At 53.5% G+C, this 20,287-nt stretch overlaps 1 protein-coding gene across 2 annotated transcripts in view; it reads right to left on the bottom strand.

Annotated features, from left to right (window-relative positions):
* Positions 1-662: 662 nt before the first annotated feature.
* OGFOD3 (2-oxoglutarate and iron dependent oxygenase domain containing 3) overlaps positions 663-20,287 on the bottom strand; it is a 19,787-nt gene continuing 162 nt past the window's right edge. Inside the window, exons 2-10 of one of the 2 annotated variants that reach the window (XM_029926964.1) lie at positions 20,130-20,287; positions 18,924-19,141; positions 15,409-15,484; positions 13,983-14,025; positions 12,153-12,217; positions 11,585-11,641; positions 8,340-8,493; positions 4,912-5,035; positions 663-979 (exon numbers count right to left, since the gene is read on the bottom strand). In XM_029926964.1, coding sequence (XP_029782824.1) covers positions 843-979; positions 4,912-5,035; positions 8,340-8,493; positions 11,585-11,641; positions 12,153-12,217; positions 13,983-14,025; positions 15,409-15,484; positions 18,924-19,141; positions 20,130-20,203 — 948 coding nt within the window. In that variant the 5' untranslated portion in view covers positions 20,204-20,287 and the 3' untranslated portion in view covers positions 663-842. The remainder of the gene's footprint in view (positions 980-4,911; positions 5,036-8,339; positions 8,494-11,584; positions 11,642-12,152; positions 12,218-13,982; positions 14,026-15,408; positions 15,485-18,923; positions 19,142-20,129) is intronic. The other variant, XM_029926963.1, reaches the window with a different exon arrangement.

Below are 20,287 nucleotides of genomic sequence, written 5' to 3'. Positions count from 1 at the left end.
GGGAAGGCAGTGGGCCCTGCACTGGCCTCTACTGAAACTCGAGATCAAGTTGAACACTGGTATTTACATCAGTCAGTCCAAAAGGGTCTGGACGAGCAATCAATGATGCCCCTTCCTTCCCCCACAGCCCCCTGGAGCCTGGGGGCCTGAAGTTCAGCTGCAGGCTGGTTTACTGGTGTCCTGTCCCCTGCTTGGCCTTGAATCCCTACTTGTCTGATCTGCTGCTCTATGCTTTGCCGGTGCTTCCCAGATCATACGTGCCATCTGGGGAATTGATTTCCACCGCCCCACATGGCCTCCCCCATGCCCTGCCGCCCATCCAGGGCATCATGGGGCCTCCTGCGGGGCCTGACTGGCTTGGTTTCTGGAAGATGCTTCATCAGGCAGGACTCGGACCCACACCCCTGATGTCTTCAGTCCTCGGCCCTCAGTGCGTCTTCAAGAGCCGTGCACTCAACTGGACCTTCCATAGATGTCATGACATCATCCACTTTCAAAAGTCAGTCTTTGATGGATGAATCTGGCTGAGCCCCAGGCAAATGACCATCAGTTCACAAATGGGAATTTCCACCCAGGGCCTTGGGATCTCCTCTTAAGGAAGGGTCGCTGCCAGTTTCTGGGCGTGATATCAACAGCACACCGAAGCAAACACACAACACTTGGGCTGTGAAGAGCTGCTTCCCCTAATTTACTTACAGACAAAAAATTATTGAAACATCAAGAAATCAAAATCCAGGATGACTCATAAGGCACCGTGTTCAAAAGGAAATGGGCTGAACTCAGGGGGGAGGGCGTTCTGCTCAGTGTGGCTACTTCGGAGTGCGAGAGCGCCGTGGCCAGGGCTACATGAACTCAGGGTCTGCAATGCCGTGGTCAGGGTTGCAGGTGAAGGCGATGGTAATGGCGTAGCGGGTGCCCCAGTGGACCTTCTCCACACGGTGCAGGTTCTCAGACCCCGAGGTGAAGAAGGACACGCGGCCTGGGACAAAAGAAAGAAGAGGGAAATGACCCAGAGGCTACACACATGCTGGCATGCACACCACAAACCAGGAGACCAGAAAGGTGCGTCCACCATGGGAATGGCCGCAGCAGGAGGTCTCTGTGTGTAAGGGGCACCCCAGCCCCCAGCCCGGCCCTCTTTTAGTGGGCGGGCCCAGACATGGGGGCCAGATCCTGCCAGCATACCCAGGGCACCCCAACAGGCCATGTGACCTTCCCAGGCCCACATGTCACAGCCTTTTAGGTTCTAAGCCCATGTCAGACAATACCAAACTCTGAGGAGTGACTGCAATGTTTTAACAAAGAATCAGGAAAGACATGTGAAAACAAAATGTCCAATGCCTCATCAGCTCCCTTCAAGCAGAGCAAAGGGTGAAGACCTGGGGAAAAGCAGCTTCTGGGAGTTCAAAGTAGGGGGCCCTCTAACTCATCCATTTTCAGACAATTCCATGTCCAACTGCTTCTGTCTTTAACTGGCCTTGCACACAGTGCTGTAAAATTTTTTACAAGCAAGCTGATCATTACAAAGCCATGATGGAGGAACCCGAGATTCAGCAAGTGCTATGCCCCATGACAACCACATTCCCTTCACAGTTACTGCTGGAGGGGCACCTGGGGGGCTCAGCTGGCTGAGTGTCTGACTCCTGATTTTAGCTCAGGTCATGATCCCAGGGTCATGGGATTGAGCCCTGTGTCAGGCTCTGCGCTGAGCATGAAGTCTGCTTGGGATTCTCTCCCTCTCCCTCTGCCCCTCCCCCACTTATTCTCTCTCTCTCTCTCTCTCTCTCTCTCTCTCTCTCTCTCTCTCTCTCTCACTCTCTCTCTGTTTCTTCTCTAAGATAAAACACAACAAAAAACAAAAAAACACAACACAAAAAAACCCAAACAACAACAACAACAAAACACAAAACCACTGCTGGACAGTTGACTGCCTCCTTCCATACTTGCAAACTGACTGTAATCTTTGCAAAGGAGAGGAGAATCCATATCAGACACGCGCTGCTTTCTAGCTGTACACAGAGAACCGGGCTCTGCTTGGAAACAACAGAGCAAAAGAAATGGTGGATGCATGGGAAAACACATGAGTGTGAGCCTGGGGGCTTCTGGAGCTCACACTCAGTGCCGCCCCCACATCTGGACCAGCCAAGCCACCTCCATGGAAAGGAAAAGCTTTCCCAGGAAATCCGGACCAGCCACACTTTCTGAGACTTACATTTATTTATTTTTTTTAATGTTTATTTGAGAGAGACAGAGAGCAAGTTGGGGAGTGACACAGAGAGAGAGAGAATCAGAATCCAAAGCAGGCTCCAGGCTATGACCCTTCAGCACAGAGCTCAATGCGGGGCTTGAACCCATGAACCGTGAGATCAGGACCTGAGCCAAAGCCAGACGCTTAACTGATTGAGCCTCCCAAGTGCTCCGAGACTTATGTTTTAAAAACACATCTCATTCTTGGTCTCTTGCACTTTGATTCAGACTTAAAACACAGGACAGCAGCCAGGCCTGTCTGCATAGTGGCCGACCGCCTCCCATGCCCATCCACCCTCTCTGCCCCTGTGCAGACAGATGCAGTTCTCAAGCATCCGTGGATGCACAGTAAGAGTTGGAGTCTCGGTGTCCCTTCCAGCATGTCCACGGTTTGTAGACAGAGGCACTGAAGAGTGGGGAATAGGACCTTGGGACAATACAAAGCCTTCTGCCACTCATGCTGCTGGAGTCTCAGAAGTTCACATTGGGACAGAAAAAGAGGACTTGAGGCAATGATGACCCAAACTTTTCCGAACATGGCAGAAAACTGGCTTCTAATCCAACATGCATAGCCAACCCCAGGTAGGATAAACGTAAGTCAGTCTATGCCGAGGCCCATCCCAGTCAAACAGGCAAAATGAATGATTTAGGAAAATCTTGGAAGCAGCAGAGAAAAAAGACAGTGACCACAGGGGCAGTGACCCTGACAGCAGCTCTCCTTCAGCAAGAATGGAACCTGAATATAAAATGATGTTTCTACAGAGAAAGAAAAATTCTATCAATCCAGAATTTCAGAGCCAGTGGAAATATGTTAGAAAAGGTGAAATGAGGGCATTTGCGGAAGAGCCACTGCCAGCAGACCTGTGCGGCCAGGAGCATTAAGGCGGAAGAAAAAGGGTCCCCATTGAAAATCCGGGTCTACAAAAAGGAATGAGGGTCCTGGAAAGAATGAATGAGTGGGAAAATGTAAGGCAGTGTGTGTTTTCCTGTGGATTAGAGAGAAGAGACTGCCCAAGGCAAGAACGATAACATTGAAATTGGCCTCATCGGTGGGGGAGCTGGCATGCGTCTCTCCTGGAGTCAAAGGCCAGCTCCCATGCTGTCTGTGGGGACACATGTGCCTTGCTGAGCCCCAGGCGGGGACAGCATGGTGAATGGTATAAAATAGTGTGGCTGCCTCTCATCTTGTCCACCTGGACAGAGGCCCTCGAACCCCATCAAATGCCAGTCTGATAACCTGTAGAGAAAAGTCCAGCACCAGCTGCACAATTCTATTTAAGCCCCTCTCCTGATATCCCAGAAGTAAAGTCCTACACTTGATTCTGACAAATGAAAAGTCCACAGTAATTAAGGTAAGGGTAGGTGCCGTAGAAATGCTCTGAAAAACCCAGTGAAGGGTGGCTCGTCATCAGAACCACAAGGAAATTATCAGCAGAGGATGAAATCACCATCTGCCCAGGGGTCAATGCCACTAAGTCACCACACCAGGCAAAGAGCAAGACAGACCTGTAACATTTACATTGGTGGGTGGGGCTCCCAAAATGGGGCCCCCAGAACCACATCCCCCAGGGCCACCTCTCCCAGAACCGTGTCCCCCAGTGGTGGCTCTCCCAGGGGAGAGTCCCCAGGGCCATGTCCCCCTGGGGTGCATCGAGTTGTACTGCACACCCAGTTCTATAAACATGAAACATTTCAGAATTCAGAAAAAAGGTACTTTCTGGCTTTTTACATTCTTCAGTAGATGACTTAGAGACTTAGCTCAGAGACTGAGTAACCAAGCATGTGAGACAGTCTCCGTGTCTGTAATCCTGCATGTCCTTTTCTCTTGGGCAACAGCACGTGCTCATGTGACAGCTTCATGTGACAGCTTCAGCGGCAGAAGCTTCTCTGGTTTATGCGTTAACCCTTGGAGCCGCAGGGTGTCCAGGGCATCCAGGGCGCCACCTGCCGGCTGAAGGAGCCCAGGTCTGCACCTCTTCCTGTGTTCATGCCACGGAGGGAGGAGAGAAAACCCTGAGCTGTTGTATTTGCTTTTTATGCCTTTTGATTTCCAAGCCACTTGATGTCCAACTCAGAGCTACTACCAGGAGCAGTTTGGACCCACCAGCTTAGGGCCTGCCCCAGGCAGCTCCCTGGTCTGAAGCTCCCAGCCACCAGGAGCCCAGTGAGTGGGTGAGGGCGATGCCACAGGAATAGGTGAGGCATGGCAGCAGCTGGAAGGCACTGGCCAGAGCCAAGGGGCCGGGACTGTCTGTGAGTCCGGGCTGGGGCTAAGGCCCCACCCTTCCCCACAGTGCTAGAAGGGAAGGCCACTTCATCTGCAAAGCACCTCCTTACCGGGCAACTCTGAGTATCCACGCTGTGCTGGGGACCGTGGGCACCACCTGGTCTGGGGAGGCAGGTCCCAGTGCACAGGGCTGTTATCAACATTATCAGGTCGGGAATATTGCCTCACAGAAGCTGCTGAGTCCCCCTGGGGAGGTACAGAGCAGGAATGCACTGTGGACCAGGGAGGGGCGGGCTCTGGAAACTGCTGTGCCGTGGCAGCCGTGACCGTGGATGATGGGGCCCCTGGGTGTTGAGGACCAGCAGGTGTGTCCAGGCCAATGCAGCATCGCCTGTCCACCTCCCTGCAAGGCTGGGGAGGCCTCGAGAGGGCCCTACCTGCCCTTGGCTCCACGGTTTTGTTGGCCCCCTCCTCCACGAACACAAATCTACCTCCGCCAAAGTCGTCCAGGTAGTCAGACAGGTAGAGCAGCGAGGTGTAGTCGAAGGAGCCGTAGGTCACCTGTGGGCAGAGCAGAGGGAACCCATCACCATCAAGGACTCGTGGGGCACACGAGCCCAGGACACAGTGCTCGGTCTTCAGAGGTCAGCGTACAACACACGGACACCTAATGGAGGCCACTCACTGCCCTCTCGACTTCAGAAACACCTCGGTTGTGTGTTTGCTGGGACTCCGACACAGCCCAAACGCCTGGACAGCTGTCTTCCACAAAGGCAGCATGTGCGGGACGCAGGGCAGACAAGCCCTGGTGACTCCCAGGATGGTGGCCATGTCCTCACTGACCAGCAGGGCCTGTCTCCTGCACCGGCGGCAACAGCAGGTGCTTTTGCTCTTTCAGATGCTGGGCGACGCCAGCCTTTGTTCCTAACTCTAGTAAAATAACACGCACCACAGAGCTACCATTTTAACCACATGACACAGACCTATCATTGTAACCACGTGCCACAGACCTACCATTTTCACCACCTTCAGTTCGCAGCCCGAGGCGGCCAGGGGCAGCAGGTGCACTCTCACTATTGTGCCACCAACCTCCCCGTCTCCAGAACTCCATCCTCCCAAATTGAAACTGCCCCATTACACGCTCACTCCTGCCCCCTGCCCCCTGCCCCCCGGCGTCCACCCTTCTGACAACTCTAGGGACCTCATAGTGGTGGGATTCCACAGGATCTGTCCTTTTGTGTCTGACCCTCTTTGTGTAGACGCCCATTTGGAAGAAATCTGGGCAGTGCATGTAGAGGAGGGGCACGTCTGACACGGACCCCCTGATAATCCATCCCCACTCCCACCTGGACAAAGGAATGGAAAGAGGGGCGGCTGTTGTTTCCTTAGATGCCCTGAAGTCAGAGACAGAAGGGACCCCTTGAAGCCACTGCAGGCCAGGGCTGAATACAGACACGCTGTTTTCAATGTGACACCTTCAGGGTTTGGTTTAAAACCTCCGGCTGCTGAGGTGGAGCTAACTGTCTGTAATATGCAGGGAAGGTGCCATTTTCCAAGGGCTTCACTACTCACACAGATCAGGACAAAGAGCATTAATAATTAATAAAGGGAATTAGCAAGAGATGCACTTTTTTTCATGCAAAGATAGTGAAGTCCACAATCAAGGAATTTTAATCACATAATGTTTTCGAGGCTGATGAATCATTCAGTTAGCAAGTCTGGGGTAGGAGAGGAAGAGTAACGGCAGGTCTGAGAGCATCACCTGCCAGCACTGACGTGCAGCCCGACCCCCGCCTCAAAGCTGCTGGGCTGACAGCCAGGCTTACAAGATTTTACCAGCACCTGTAGGCATCATGAGAACAGGATGCAAAACCCCCAGGCCAATCTCCTGTGACCAAGGCTCGAAGAGCCTTCTCCCGCCCCCATTTTTACCCCCATCACCATGACAACAGTCATCTCCTGACACTAAGCGGCCAACCAATGAGACCCAACATCACCTCGTGTCCTCGGTACCAGGCCACGTGAAGCTGGACTCTCTACATGCCTGGGCTCAGCTCCACAGTCCCCCCAGGACCCCATCTCAGCTTCCCTTCATCTGGTGTCCGTTCACCAAACGAACATCATGATCCCCCAGGGGACGTTTCTCCAACATCTTCAGCAGCAAACTCCACATGAGTCAAAACCATACAGGAGCCATGGAAACCTAAGAGAGACCCAGGTGCAGTGGGAGGGGCCCAGGAGCCCGATCCTCTCGTACCCACCCACCCCCCCAACACTGCACAGGACCCCCCCAAAGCTCACATGAAAACCAGGGACCGGGGTAAGAAGGAAGCCGGGAGTGGTGGGCTCTGCTGGGGTGTCCGTCCTGAGTTGGAGACGGGAGCCCCACGGATCAGGACCAGGTGGCACATTCCATTCTCTTGCATCTGAGGACGTCTTCTTGCCACGTCCACACATGAGCGATCTTTGGCTGGTGCTGCCCTCGCTCCTGCAGACCTTCCATGGCCTCCTGGCTCTGAGCATCACTGGAGAGTCTGTGGCAGCCAACGTGTCATAGGCTTGTCTCTTCCCACCTGAAGAGTATGATCTTTGAGAATGTGGCCAGGGCACACTCAGAGTTGTTTCTCCTGAACCGGTTCTTCCTGGTGTGTGAACCGCTGTCCTTCCGTCAGGCAGGACATCCATCTGGACTCTGGCCTACACGAGGGGCCCCTTCTCCATATGCTGGACGTATCTGTGTGTCCTCCACACACACCGTCTTTGCCCTCAGCGCTAGAACACCTTCTTCTGCCTCTACAGTGTCCACGATCATCTTACACCAAAGGTCTCACCCCGTTCCCCATGATGACCTGACAGTGTTTACCAACAGGTCAACAGCTGCTAATGCCACGAGGTGTGGAGGGGCGGGGCTCCATCATGGCTGGATAGGGCTGGCGTCTGAGCACACTGCCTGCTGCCTGGAGGCCAGAAACCCCACACTCCCAGCCTGAATCTGGTGGAGTCTCAGAGCGGCGCAGGTCCACACATAAGCTGCTGGCCACAGACGCACTTCTGTTCACGCTGGCTTGAGCTGATTACATATCGGGGTCCTCAGTTTCACTAACCACACACAGGTGCTCATGGCCACGCGTGGTGCCTCCTCTGTAAACTCGGTTGAGATGAAAGAGACGCCAGGCGTCTGGCTGGGTCTCCAAGCCGATGCCACATCTGCAAGCATGCATCCCACCTGCCTCATCGCTCACCCCGAGCTTCCTGGGTATTTTCCACTTGCTTCTTTTTTTCCAGCATGTATGGACATGAGGGATTGTCCTGGGTAACCTGAGCACACTGCAGCCCTTGGGTGTCTCCTGAGGCAAGTCTCCCTGGGAGGATGTGGAGAGACTGTGGGTGTGCAGGGGTGAGGGAACGGGGAAGGGAAAGGGGGGCCAACTCCTCCTGCAGTTGGTCAACACCATGGATCGAGAACAGCAGAGCAAGGACGGTCCTGAGTGGTCCAGAGGTCTTTCCGTGAGGAGGTGGAATGGGGAGGCAGAGCAGGCTCGAGGAGAGGCCACCTGCAGCGTGGGGGCAACAGAAGGCTGCCCAGGTGGCACACGGTGAGGCTCACAGCGACAGTGGAGATGGCCACAGAGGACAGGGTGCCATGGCCCCCACCACTTCTTAAAGCACTTTTCACCATCACTTGGGGATGGGTCTCCCCCACCCCCCATATACATCCTCGGAGCTCAGGATGCACCCTGAACATCAGAGACGACATGTAGAGCCCCAACCACAGAAAGGCCGAGGTGGGGGCTCAGAAGCCCAGGCAGGCAGCTCGACAACCACGGCAAGCCTCCAGGGCCCATGCGGGAGGGCGGGTGCTCACCTTGTCCACGTGTGCATGCCAGTACTCGTCATGCGCCGTCTGAGCTTGGGTGCTGTTGATGCGGGAGAAGAAAGTGGGCTTGGTCAGGTGCAGCGAGGATGCGTTGATGCCAAAGGCCTGGGCGATCGTGAGCTGTACCTTCTGCCGCACGTCCCTGGAGAGAGGACACAGGCATCACCCAGGAGCAGCGCAGCCTCAGAGGAGAGACCTCCCCGGGCCCCACAGAGCCCACGCAGCGCCACACTACAGAGAGACCCAGGCTGCGGGAAAGCAGCAAGACGGACAGATGCACATGTGACAGCCCGCACACGTGTGATGGTGCCTCGTGTGCAGGACCAGGGCCCTGGGCACCGGCTCCTTGAGGGATGGCCACAGCTCCCGGCCCACTGGGGCCCTGTCTGTGGGGAAGGACGGAAGCAGCCGTGGGGGCGAGCGGTCCTCTGCACAGGGTGCGAGTGTTCCTGACAGAGAGGCCTGGAGGACGACCTCGGCCCTGTACTGAAAGCTGCACCATGTGTGCTCAGGGGCTGGGGCCCTTCCCACCGAGGCAGAGGGGTGCTGCCCCCAAGACACCAGCCTCTCCCTGGCATGTCCGGGGGTCCAGGCTCCCAGCCCTACACATGTGGCTGTGTGGCGGGGTGCCCCGAGGCATGATTCACCACATGGGCACTCACGGTGGGGGCACCACCCTCCCGGGACCGCCACTGACCTGCACAGCCCATTCCACGGGAGCTCCTGGGAGGCCAGGATGCAGGAGAGCAGTGCCAGACAGGCTGCCCACGTCTGACAGGTGGACACACACACCTACCTACACACGTCTACACACACGTACCTACCTGCACACACACATGCACACACCTACCTACAGACCTGCACACATGTACCTTCACACACACCTACCTACATGTCTACACACATGCACACATGTACTCACACGTGCACACACATCACATACCTGCATGCACACCTACACGCACGCACAAACGTACCTACCTGCACACATGCACACACATGTACCTACACACACACACCTACCTATACACATGTGCACATCTGCCTACATACATGCCTGCACACGTGTGTACACATATACCTACCTACACACGCTCACACTTACCTACATACACCCCTACACATGTGTGCACACATGTATGTACCAACACACATGTGCACAAGTACCTACCTACATACACAAGCACACACCAACCTACCTGCACACACAGGCACACACATACGTTTCTAGCTATGTCTCTGGAAACGTAATTGAGGGGAAGCAGCAGCTGTGTTTCCAGCCCAGGAGGCTACAGTAGTGATGGGCTACTGTTCTCCGGCCTTCACAATAGCTCACAAGTACGGAGGCAGATCCAGCCTCAGGTGGGGCCAGCAGCTCATGTAACCGCCCTGCAGGACTGTGCCCACTCGCCCCTCTTTGAGGGTGCTGGTCGGGCATGGGTGTGGGAGCTGAGGACACACAAGGGCAAAATGGGGTCTGCCTGGTGATGGGATACTTGGTGCCGTGACTGGCAGGTCACACTGGCGGGTCACACGGGTGACAGAATTGCAAACACTCACACAAATAAGGTGAAAGCAGGGAATCTGAGCAAACAGTAAGTAGCACTAGTGCCGCACCCTGGGGGCGATGCCCTGCTCTTCCACCAAGTGGTCATAGTCAGGGAAACCTGGGTGAAGGGAACACAGGCTCTCCCTGTGCTATTTCTCAAAACAATGCTTAAGTCTTGATTATCTAAAACTTAAAAGTTTTAATTAAGAAAAAAACTCCTGGGGCGCCTGGGTGGCTCAGTTGGCTGAGAGCTGGACTCTAGATTTCGGATTCAGGTCATGATCTCACAGTTCATGGGATGGAAACCCAAGTCAGGCTCTGTGCTGACAGCACGGCATGTGCTTGGGATTCTCGGTCTCTCTCTGTACCCTTCTCCTCCCCCCAAGATAAAACATAAAACAGAACAAAAACAAAGAAACACCCCACCCCAGTGGGGAAGCTGCCAGGACAGGAGGGCTGTGTCTGATGGTACTGAGTGAGGGCCTGGCTCTGCATGTGTGGTGTGACTGGCGAGTGGGCACAGTCCTGCAGGGTGGTTACAGGAGCTGCTGGCCCCACCTGAGGCTGGATCTGCCTCCGTACTTGTGAGCTATTGTGAAGGCTGGAGAATAGCCCTGGGCTGAGGGGCACATGCAGCCTCCATGGGTCTGTGAGAGCGACGGGCTGGCCAGACCCACAGCTGCGGAGGCGGCAGCCCTGTGTGTTGCTCACCAGAACAGAATGCACGAGTAGATTCCTGCCCTGACTGCACAGAGAACTGGGAAGGAGCCAGGGGAAGAAGGAAACCTCGGAGCCGGGAGAATAGACCAGTGCAGACCACCCCCTCCCCTCAGTATTTCTGCTGCCGCTCACCCAGTCCTTGGGTTCCCTGGCCTCCCCGGGGCAGATAGGTACCACCTCTTCACCCACCTGCCCGACTCCAACTAAGTGAACTGTGCATTTCACTGTTCACCAGACCCTCTGTTTACAACATGCCTGCGACAAGCCAGGGGCTGGGGGGTGGGGAGGGGGTTGGAAGGGGGTGCTGCTAGGGCATGGTCAGTGGGTATGGATGGGTGGTAATCTTTGAGGGTGCTGTCGAAGCATGGATTGTGTGGGTGTGACCAGTGGTCCATGGACTGGAAGGTGTGGTCAGAGGCGGGCTTCGACAGGGTGGGTGTAAGTGGGTAGGCACCACCCCAGGGGGAAGGGGACACAGTAATGATGGAGTGGGTGTGACCAGGGCCAAGGAGGTAGGTATGGCCTAGGTCAGGCCCTGGCCTAAGTGTTGGTGGGTGCGCGTGGCCTGGCCAGGGTGATGGTGGGGAAGGCCTGTCGTGGGCCCTGGGAGGGTTGGGGTGGGCAGGGCAAAAGAGGAGAGCATGGCATGGATGGAGTGGAGTGAGTGGGGTTAGTGAGTGGGGTAAGGATGGGGTGGGGGTGGTCTAGGGTGTGTGATGGGTAGGGCTAGTACTGGTGACTGTGAACTAGATGGAGTGGGCCCTGGGCTAATCGGCAAGGCAAGGATGGGGGCGGGGTGGGCTGGTGGGAGGGGCCAGTGGAGTGGGTGATGCCAATGGGCGGGGCACACTTGGGATCCACCCCCGGCTGGGCTGGGCTCCCAGACACACAAACCCTAGGCCCTCCCCACTTAGCCCACTGCACCTGCCTCCATATCTGACCTCCTCACCCCTTTCCTCCTCACCGGTACAGCTGGAAGTCCTCTTCTGAGAAGACAGTTTGTATTTTATCTCCAAAGTATCTGTGAAAAAATAAAGCATTAATAAATGTAATGCCTCATTAAACATTTGTTAATCTTTTATTATATAACATTTTCATATTTTTCTTATTTCCTTTAAACTCAGTGTTTCCTCCAATTAACTAGCAGTTCCCTGAAAACTAGATTGTCCTAACTGCTCTCTTTCTACAGTGATTAAAAGGGAGGGAAGTCAATACCAGCAGAGTGAGGGCATCATTCAGCAAGGCTGGGAGAATTTTTGCTTCCCTGGCATTAGGGAGGATCAGAGTGCCTTGACTCTTGTCAGCTCTTCCTGGCCCCAGAACCTGGCCTGCCTTTCACCCCACTTCACCCGTTCCCGCCCCCTTCCTCTCACTATCCCTCGGCCTCAGGAAGCGTCCCCTGGGTGTAGCACTAAACTATTCCCTGCAGCTGGTGAACAAGGACCCTGCACCTCCCACTTCCTGCCTAAGAACTGCACAAGGGTGTAAGGTCACACCACACAGAAATAGTCGCAGCCCCTCTGGGCTCTCACCTGTACAGGTTCACAAAGTGCTTCCCGACAGACAGGGCTCCTGAGTGCAAGTCCAGGATGGATGCCTGGAAAAGACGTGCACCGAGCACAGGGTGACAGGGGTTGAAAGTCGCCAAAGGTAAACACCACTGAGATCCATCCTATGCTCACCCTGGGTCAGGGAGACAATGCTGGGTTTCAGGAAGGTTGGACCCAGGGTATGTATAGGACAGATCTCGTCTCCTGCCTACTCCGCTTTTCTGAAAACAGTCCACAGTTCTGTGAACTCCTGCAGCTGAATCACATCCCTCCCACCGTCCCTCCTTCAGCCGTGGTGAGGTGCAACAGGACCACACAACACAAGCCCGTGAGCCATCACCAAGAGAACAACCACATCCCAAAATGTCCTTCCACCCGTTGGCCGTCCTGCCTCCTGCCTCTCTCCACCCGCCCCTCCCTACCCAGGCAACCACTGATCTGCTTCCTGCCATCACAGAGTGATTCACATTTTCTAGAATTATCCATGAATGCAATCATGTGGGATGCACTCTTTTTGGGTCTGGCTCCTTCCACTCAGCATGACCACTCTGTGGTTTTCTCGTGCCATCGTGTCTACATCCACCCCCCTGCTGCTGAGGAGCACTCCATGGAGGACCACCAAACAATGCAGAAGGGACTGATCTTCCACAGCCCGACTCACGGGGTGACCCACGTTCAGGACACCACGTGGGAAGGCACGCTAACGTGCGGTGCTCTCAGGGACAGAGGCTGCTCAGGGAGGCAGGTGAGACACAGCGCTGCCCTAGCCTTCTGTTCCCAGCAGCTGTTGTAACTGACACCAACTGGGGGCTCGAACCAGCAGGCATTTATCCTGTCAGAGCTACAGAGGCCAGAGGTCCTAAATCCAGGTGTGGGCAGGGCCACACTCCCTCTGGAGGCCCCAAGGGAGATTTCCTCCTGCCTCTTCCAGCTCCTGGTGGCTCTGGGCATCCCTTGGCTCGTGGTTGCACCCCTCCACCTCAGTCTCTGTCTTCCCATGGCTTCTCCTCTTCTCCCTCAAATCTCCCTCTAACTCTCTCTCACATAATGACACTTGGCATTGAAGTCCCACTCCAATCCAGAGTCATCTCCTCCTAAGACTCTTAACTTAATGGCATCTGCAAAAACCCTTTTCCAAATAAGGTCCTATCCCCAGGTTCTGGGCAGATGCAGCATTCCTGTGACCCTTGAGCCCCCTGCACCCTCACCCCTGGATGACAGTGCCCACACCATGTCTATGGGGACCTCCTGCCTGGGGACTGAGGAGCATGTTTGCCACCATTTCCCAGCAGCCCCTCCCGCTTCTGCTTCTCTTGTTTCCAGGACTTGTCACCCTCCTCACTGGGCTCCTACTTCGCCCTCCATCAGCTCACTGCCTGCGACCAGATCCATCTACCCACAGCTGGGTGTCAGAAATACAAATGAGATTTGGAGTAGGCTGCTGTGACTCGCCCTGAAGAGAGGGGACACTCTCATGTCCACTGAATGTGGCATGGGGGAAGGGGGGACACCCAAGAGCCCCACAAATCCAGTGCCATTGTCCCTTGGACGACGAGCAAGTTAAAGGGGTAGAAAGAGGGGCACCTGGGTGGCTCAGTCAGTTGAGCGCCCGATTGACTCAGGTCATGATCTCACGGTTTGTGGGTTTGAGCCCCGCATCGGGCTCTGTCTGATGGCACAGAGCTTGCTTGGAAATCTGTCTCCCTCTCTCTCTGCCCCTCCCCCACTCACACCCTGTCTCTCTCAGAAATAAATAAACATTTAAAAATAAATAAATAAAGGGGTAGAAAGAAAACTGAGGCAGGAACTCACCCCTCCGTCAGATCCTCCCAGGGAGAGCCCCTTCTCGGCTATGCTGTGGGGGAAGGTCATTGTAAGTCAGAATTTAGTTAGAATTGTTTGTAATATAGCTGGACAAATAAGAACCAGCATGGCTAATGCAATGTGAACAGACTGTTTAATGTGTATGATATAAACACACACTTAGACCAAAAGACTCAATTTTCAAAGCCAAATGAGTAAACAACCATATTTCATCATGGCTCTTGTTAATCATACATGACACAGTTTAGAAACAACTGAGCTTATATTTAATTTCCACCTTCGGCATTGAGAGCTGGTACCCACTAAAATAGGCTAAACTACTCCCTTTGGGTCCCTCTGGGCTGACAGGTTCCCCTCCTGGTCATCACAGGCTGGGGGGGCACCTTTGCAATCACCACCTCGGGAGGTAGAGGCCCCACGGTGGCCTGTGCTGAACCCAACAGGACCATCCACATCACTGGAGATGCAAGAGCTTCTAGCACCTTCACGGACCAATCCCAGCTTGCCAGGAAGCTGACTTCGGGACAGATTGGCCCCTGAAATACCACTGACCCCTGTCCAACAACCCATCTCCCTGCTGGCACCCTCAGATGGACACACAGGAGGAAGGCAGCTCGAGGGCCTCATGCTGCTCTACTGGGTGCTTGGCATGAGTGTCTAAACAGCTTTTGTATCTGAACAATTCGTTGGAAAATCAAAGCCTTAAGATCTTGTTTTTACGGGTGCCTGCATGGCCCAGTTGGTTGACTGTCCGACTTTGGCTCAGGTCATGATCTCACGGTTCGTGGGTTCAAACCCCACATCGGGCTCTGTGCTGACAGCTCAGAGCCTGGAGCCTGCTTCAGATTCTGTGTCTCGCCCTCTCCCTACCCCTTCCCCACTCATGCTGTTCTCTCACTCTCTTTCTCTCAAAAAATGGGTAAACATTAAAAAAAATTTTTTTTAATCCCAGCAAAGAAAAATCCAGTGTCAACTGCACCTAAGACTTCCTGCTCCCATCCTGACTCACAGCTAGATGGCCAAAGGCTAATTCCCAGCCAGTCTCGGCACAGAGGCTGAACTGCTCTCTAGTGACCACCTGCTGTTGTGGGGGTCTCTCACCGGCGCCCCAGGGCTCCCTCAGCAGCTGATGGAAGTACGATCCCCCCCTCCCCACCTCCAGTACAGGTCAGAACCACTTCCCCTGAAGAGCGGTTAGGCCTCTGGCCAGTTCCATCACCAGCCACATCACTAAGGGCAACAGCCTTTGCTCCTGGAAACTGGAAAAGCCTACCTTTGCCCTTGGAAGCATACAAGAGAATTCTTACTGAGTTCTACATGAATTTCTTTAAATCATCTTTTTAGTAGGAATTGTCTGCTTCCTGTCCCCCAGCCCCACTGTCACACTTGTTCAGGACAGAAAAGGCTTGGGTACCTGCGAATCCGTTGGGCCTCATCCCTGGTGATGACAGTGTCGGTGATGCCCCGCCCACACTTCCTAGGGGAACAGCCTGGAGAGAGATGAGCGAGATGAGACGCTGACCCTGTGCTGAACCCCAACAACAAAGCCATTTGCATTTGTTGAGGACTTATCACTAGCTGGCCTTCCCCAGGGACAATTTTATAGATTGGGGCTACGCCTTCCACAGTACTGGGAGGACAGATTTGGCAAATAAAATGCAGGACCCCTAGGGGTGCTTGGTGGTTCAGTTGGTTAAGCATCTGACTCTTGATTTTGGCTCAGGTAATGATCTTATGGTTCATGAGTTCAAGCCCCACATCAGGCTCCAAGCTGACAGCATGGAGCATGCTTGGGATTCTCTCTCTATCCCTCTGTTTCTGCCTCCCACCTCAATAAATAAATAAACATTAAAAAATACAATAAAATAAAAAGGACACCTAAATAGTATGAATTTCAGATAAGCAACAATGGCTCTTCAGCATAAGTGGATCCTGTGCAGGACACACTGACACCCCACTGGGCACAGCATATTCCTGGTGGCCCCACATCAGGCGGACACTGGGAAGCATCTGGCCCTTTGCTTACCCTTGGGAAGAGATTCCTGAGCCACCCCAGAGGTGGCATCCATGACAATCTGTGACCACAGACTCAGCCTTCCTAAGCCCCAGTGAGAAAGTCCTTCCAAGACAACCAAAGCTGTGTTTGTAATTCTAGTCACCGTTCTGTCCCAGGGACCCTACAAATGCTGCCACCAAAACTGCTCACCACATGTGCCACCCTGAGCTCCCTCTGCCTCCCTGCAACCAGGATGTGCAGCTGCTTAGGGGCATTCGGGAAGAGAAGCCCAGTTGGGGACGGGGTGGGGGTAGGCAGATGGGGCCAGGAAAAGGCAGAGCATCAGAGACAGGCTCAGCAAACTCTCTGTTTCAGCACTTACAGTGGGCCAGCTCTCTCATACCAGATGCGTCACGAACAGGTCCTGGCCAATGAGATGGAACCGTGGGACACTCTCGGGACCTTTAATTTTTCATTCTTTTCCCCCCTTCTTGCCTGGAACGTGAGCCTGGTGCCTGGAGGTAGAGCGAATGTCCTGAGACCATGTGAGCCACACACTGAGTGCAAGTGGTGAGGGGCTCACAGAGCACCAGGCCAGCCTGGGGGGGGGGGGGGGGGGGGGCTCTCTCGGGGACTTGTTGCAGGGGGGAAAATAAACTTCTACTTGGGGGCCACTGTGGGGGAGGGGTGCCTCAGTTCCAGAAGGCTAAATACAATCCTACTGACACAGATGTTTTCATTACAAACAAAAACTAGGTGTATGCTTTTTATAAGGGTCACTCCCTAAATATAATGACACAGAAGGGTTAAAAATAAAAGCAAATACAGTGATCACCAAAAGAAAGCTTGGAAGGCACCTGGGTGGCTCAGTTGGTTAAGCGTCTGGCTTCGGCTCAGGTCATGATCTCACAGTTCATGGGTTCAAGCCCCGCATCGGGCTCTGTGCTAACAGCTAGCTCTGAGCCTGGAACCTGTTTCAGATTCTGCATCGACCTCTCTCTCTGACCCTCTCCTGCTCATGCTGTCTCTCTCTCTGTCTCTCAAAAATAAATTTAAAAACATCTAAAAATTTTTTAAAAAAAGAAGGCTTGGAGAATGATATCTGTATAACTAATACACTTTAAGGCAAAATAATCATTATAGGGAAAAAGAGGGTCATATCCAGAGGTGATAGAACAATTCACCAGGAAGATGAAGGTTGACAAGCAGCACTAGATAGTATCATTTCAAATGTGAAACAGCCAACATGACAGAAGCTACCAGACCCACAGTCAAGGTAGAGATTCCTGCACACCTCTTCAGTAATTGACGGGACAGTGGAGACAGAAATCCATGAGGATATAGAAGGCTTGTGCACAAGGTAGGAGACTAGGAGAATTGCATAGAACTTTGCATGCAACCGTTAGGAAACATTTTTCCAAGTATACATGGAACATTTGCAAAAACACAAAAGTCTGAGACAACATCAGAGGATCCATATCACAGACATTATCTTATCTACCTACAACACAATTAGGTGAAAGACCAATGTTTTTTTAAAATGTAACAATTTATTAAAGGTTTATTTATTTATTTTGAGAGAGACAGAGAGATCACAAGTAGGGGAGGGGCAGAGAGAGAGGGGTACAGAGGATCAGAAGTGGGCTCGATGCTGTCAGACGATGTCGGCACAGTTCAAACTCATGAACTGTGACATCATGACCTGACCTGAAGTTAGATACTTAACCAACTGAGCCACCCAGGTGCCCCAGAAATCAATTTTTAAAAATTTTTAGTGTTTATTTATTTTTGAGAGAGAAACAGAGTGCAAGCTGGGGAGGGGCAGAGAGAGCGGGAGGCAGAGAATGGGAAGCAGGCTCTGTGCTGAGTGCAAGACAGCCCACTGCTGGGCTCGAAATCATGAGCTGAGGGTTCATGACCTGAGCCAAAGTCGGACACTTAACCGAGTGAGAACCCAGGCACCCCCATTCTAACCATTTTTAAGTGTAAAAGTTCAAGGATATCAGGTAAATTCATCCGGTTGTGCCAAACCACCATTCATCTCCAGAATGTCTTCAACATCCCAAACTGGAACCCCGTGCCCGTTAAGTCATAACCCCCCATTCCCCTCTCCTCACGCAAACTGTTTTAATTTGGCTAAACTATCATTAAATGGGCAAGAATAAACATTTTGGTTCTAACTACTTGAAAAAATACTCTCTCAAGACCTGGGACACAGAGGGAAAGAGGGAAAGGCTGAGGGAGTCATGGGGAGGTAATCCCCACTGGAGCGCGTCACCACAGCGCCCCTCGGTGGAAAGACTCGGCAATCGTCTCCCAGTTCAGGTCCAAAGCATTGCTTTGAATTAAAAAATTAACTGAATTCTGTCTTTAAAGCCCAGTGGCACAGGCTAGGTTTTTAAAACTGAGAAAGAGTCCCGGCATCAAGGAACATGCAGGAGATAAAGCCTACAGGGCCCCGGGCCATGCGCTCTCCAGCGTGCTGAACTCAAGGGAGGTGGCCACCTCTGCACACCACTCACCTCCTGCCCTCCAGGAGGGGACACACTACATGACAGGGGGAAGGCCTTCTGGTAGGGACATTTCTCATTGCAACAATTTCTGCAGCGAATACACCCAATGACACTCCACAGCTAATGCCTTTTCTGGTTTCAACTTTCTCATCCCTGCTTTTTCAATTCTGTTATGTCCCTCCAAGCAATCTGTCTCCTCCGTCAGACAGTGCCCACAGTGTGGGGGCACTCCAGTGACCAGCAGGCCTGCCCCTGCGCTTCCCAGCCTACGAGTGGGTTAACCGACCAGAAGGAGGGAAAGCTTGACTGTACTCCCTTGGCCCCCACCACGTTGCTACAGCAAAAGACCGACACATCTCAAATGCACCGCGTTCCATGTTCACATGCAACTCTTTCCCAGACCACAGCTGCATCACCTACCTTCAAACCTTCGGTGACTGTCATAGTCCTCTGAGCAGGGCACCTCAATGAACCTGCCAGGCAGGATCTCCCTATGGTGAGCCAGGACCTCCGTGACGTCATCATCACCCCCCCGGCTGCTCCAGAGCAGGAGCCCAGCAAGCACGGCACAGGCCCCCAGGATGGTGGTCCCCAGCCACTTCCTCCGCACCTCCCGTGCTGCCCGGACATGCTTCGTGCTGAGGACAAAACACAACCACACTCACATGTGCGGAAAAGTAGGTCACAATGACCAAGGACCATGCCCACACTCAAGCACAACAAGCCTTAAACTGCTCCTGCCCTGACAGACATCAGAACTACTCTCAACCAATCCAGAGGCAGCTGCAGCCTGAGAGGATATGGTGGGGAGTGTGGCCCCTAGCCCCATGTGGCCAAGCAGGGCTCACTGTGCCCTGTACTGGCTACAAGATAAGCAGGGTCCCTCCCAGGCCCATGGAGAACCTGAATCTATGCAGCCAATCACATTCCCTGCAATCAAAAGTGACTCTCCAGAACCACACATGTGCCCCTGGTATATGTCCATCCATAGGACGTGAAACCCACAAGCCAGCCAAGAAGAGAATTACAAGCACAATGAAAATGATTCCCAATTAAGACCCTTTTTGCACAACCTGGGTTAACTGTACGTCTAACTAACTAATGTAACTGCTGATGTTATATACATGTGTGGGTGCACATCCAAGTCCGTGTATGTGCCCATGTGTGCGTCTCATGTCCGAGTATGAGTATGTGTGCATGTGCAGGTGTGTAACTAAGAAGCTGTATGCTCTGTTGTCTAGGAAAGACTTAGTGACTATAGGGCTTAAAGAATTTGCAAAAAGTAAGAAAAGATCAAGGTATCCTTTCTTTAAGCATGTAATTAATCTTGAAAAGCAGGGAATCTGACTTATTTTTATATGTGCCTCACCTCTTTGCAGTGCTATATGAATAAAACGAATTCCGACTAAATAAATCCTAAGCTGGGCACATCATTGTCAGACCACGTTGAGTGGATACCTGCTCTTTTTAAACAGGGATCACAGATACCTTGCGTGGGGGGGGGGATGTCTGCCCAGCTGCGCAGCACGCTCTCCCGAGGCCCCGCCCCTCGTCTAACCACGCCCACAACACGACCCCGCCCCCACCCCCCAGCCGTAGCTCTTTTCTGCCCGCACCGCCCTGTACCTGTTCGGGCGCCGGCGCCCTGCCGCCCCGCTGCCCTCGGGCGCCTTGGGCGCACCCCTCCGCTGAGGCGCCATAGGGCCAGGCCGCTGCGGAGGCGGGCCGAACGCGAGAGCCGCCCCGAGCCCGGGACGAGAGCCGCGAGGGGAAGCGCGAAGCCG

Source organism: Suricata suricatta, chromosome 17, assembly GCF_006229205.1.
Source record: "Suricata suricatta isolate VVHF042 chromosome 17, meerkat_22Aug2017_6uvM2_HiC, whole genome shotgun sequence".
Lineage (NCBI taxonomy): Eukaryota > Metazoa > Chordata > Mammalia > Carnivora > Herpestidae > Suricata > Suricata suricatta.
The sequence above is the reverse complement of the archived record's forward strand: the minus strand, read 5'-3'. Positions and strand labels throughout refer to the sequence as shown.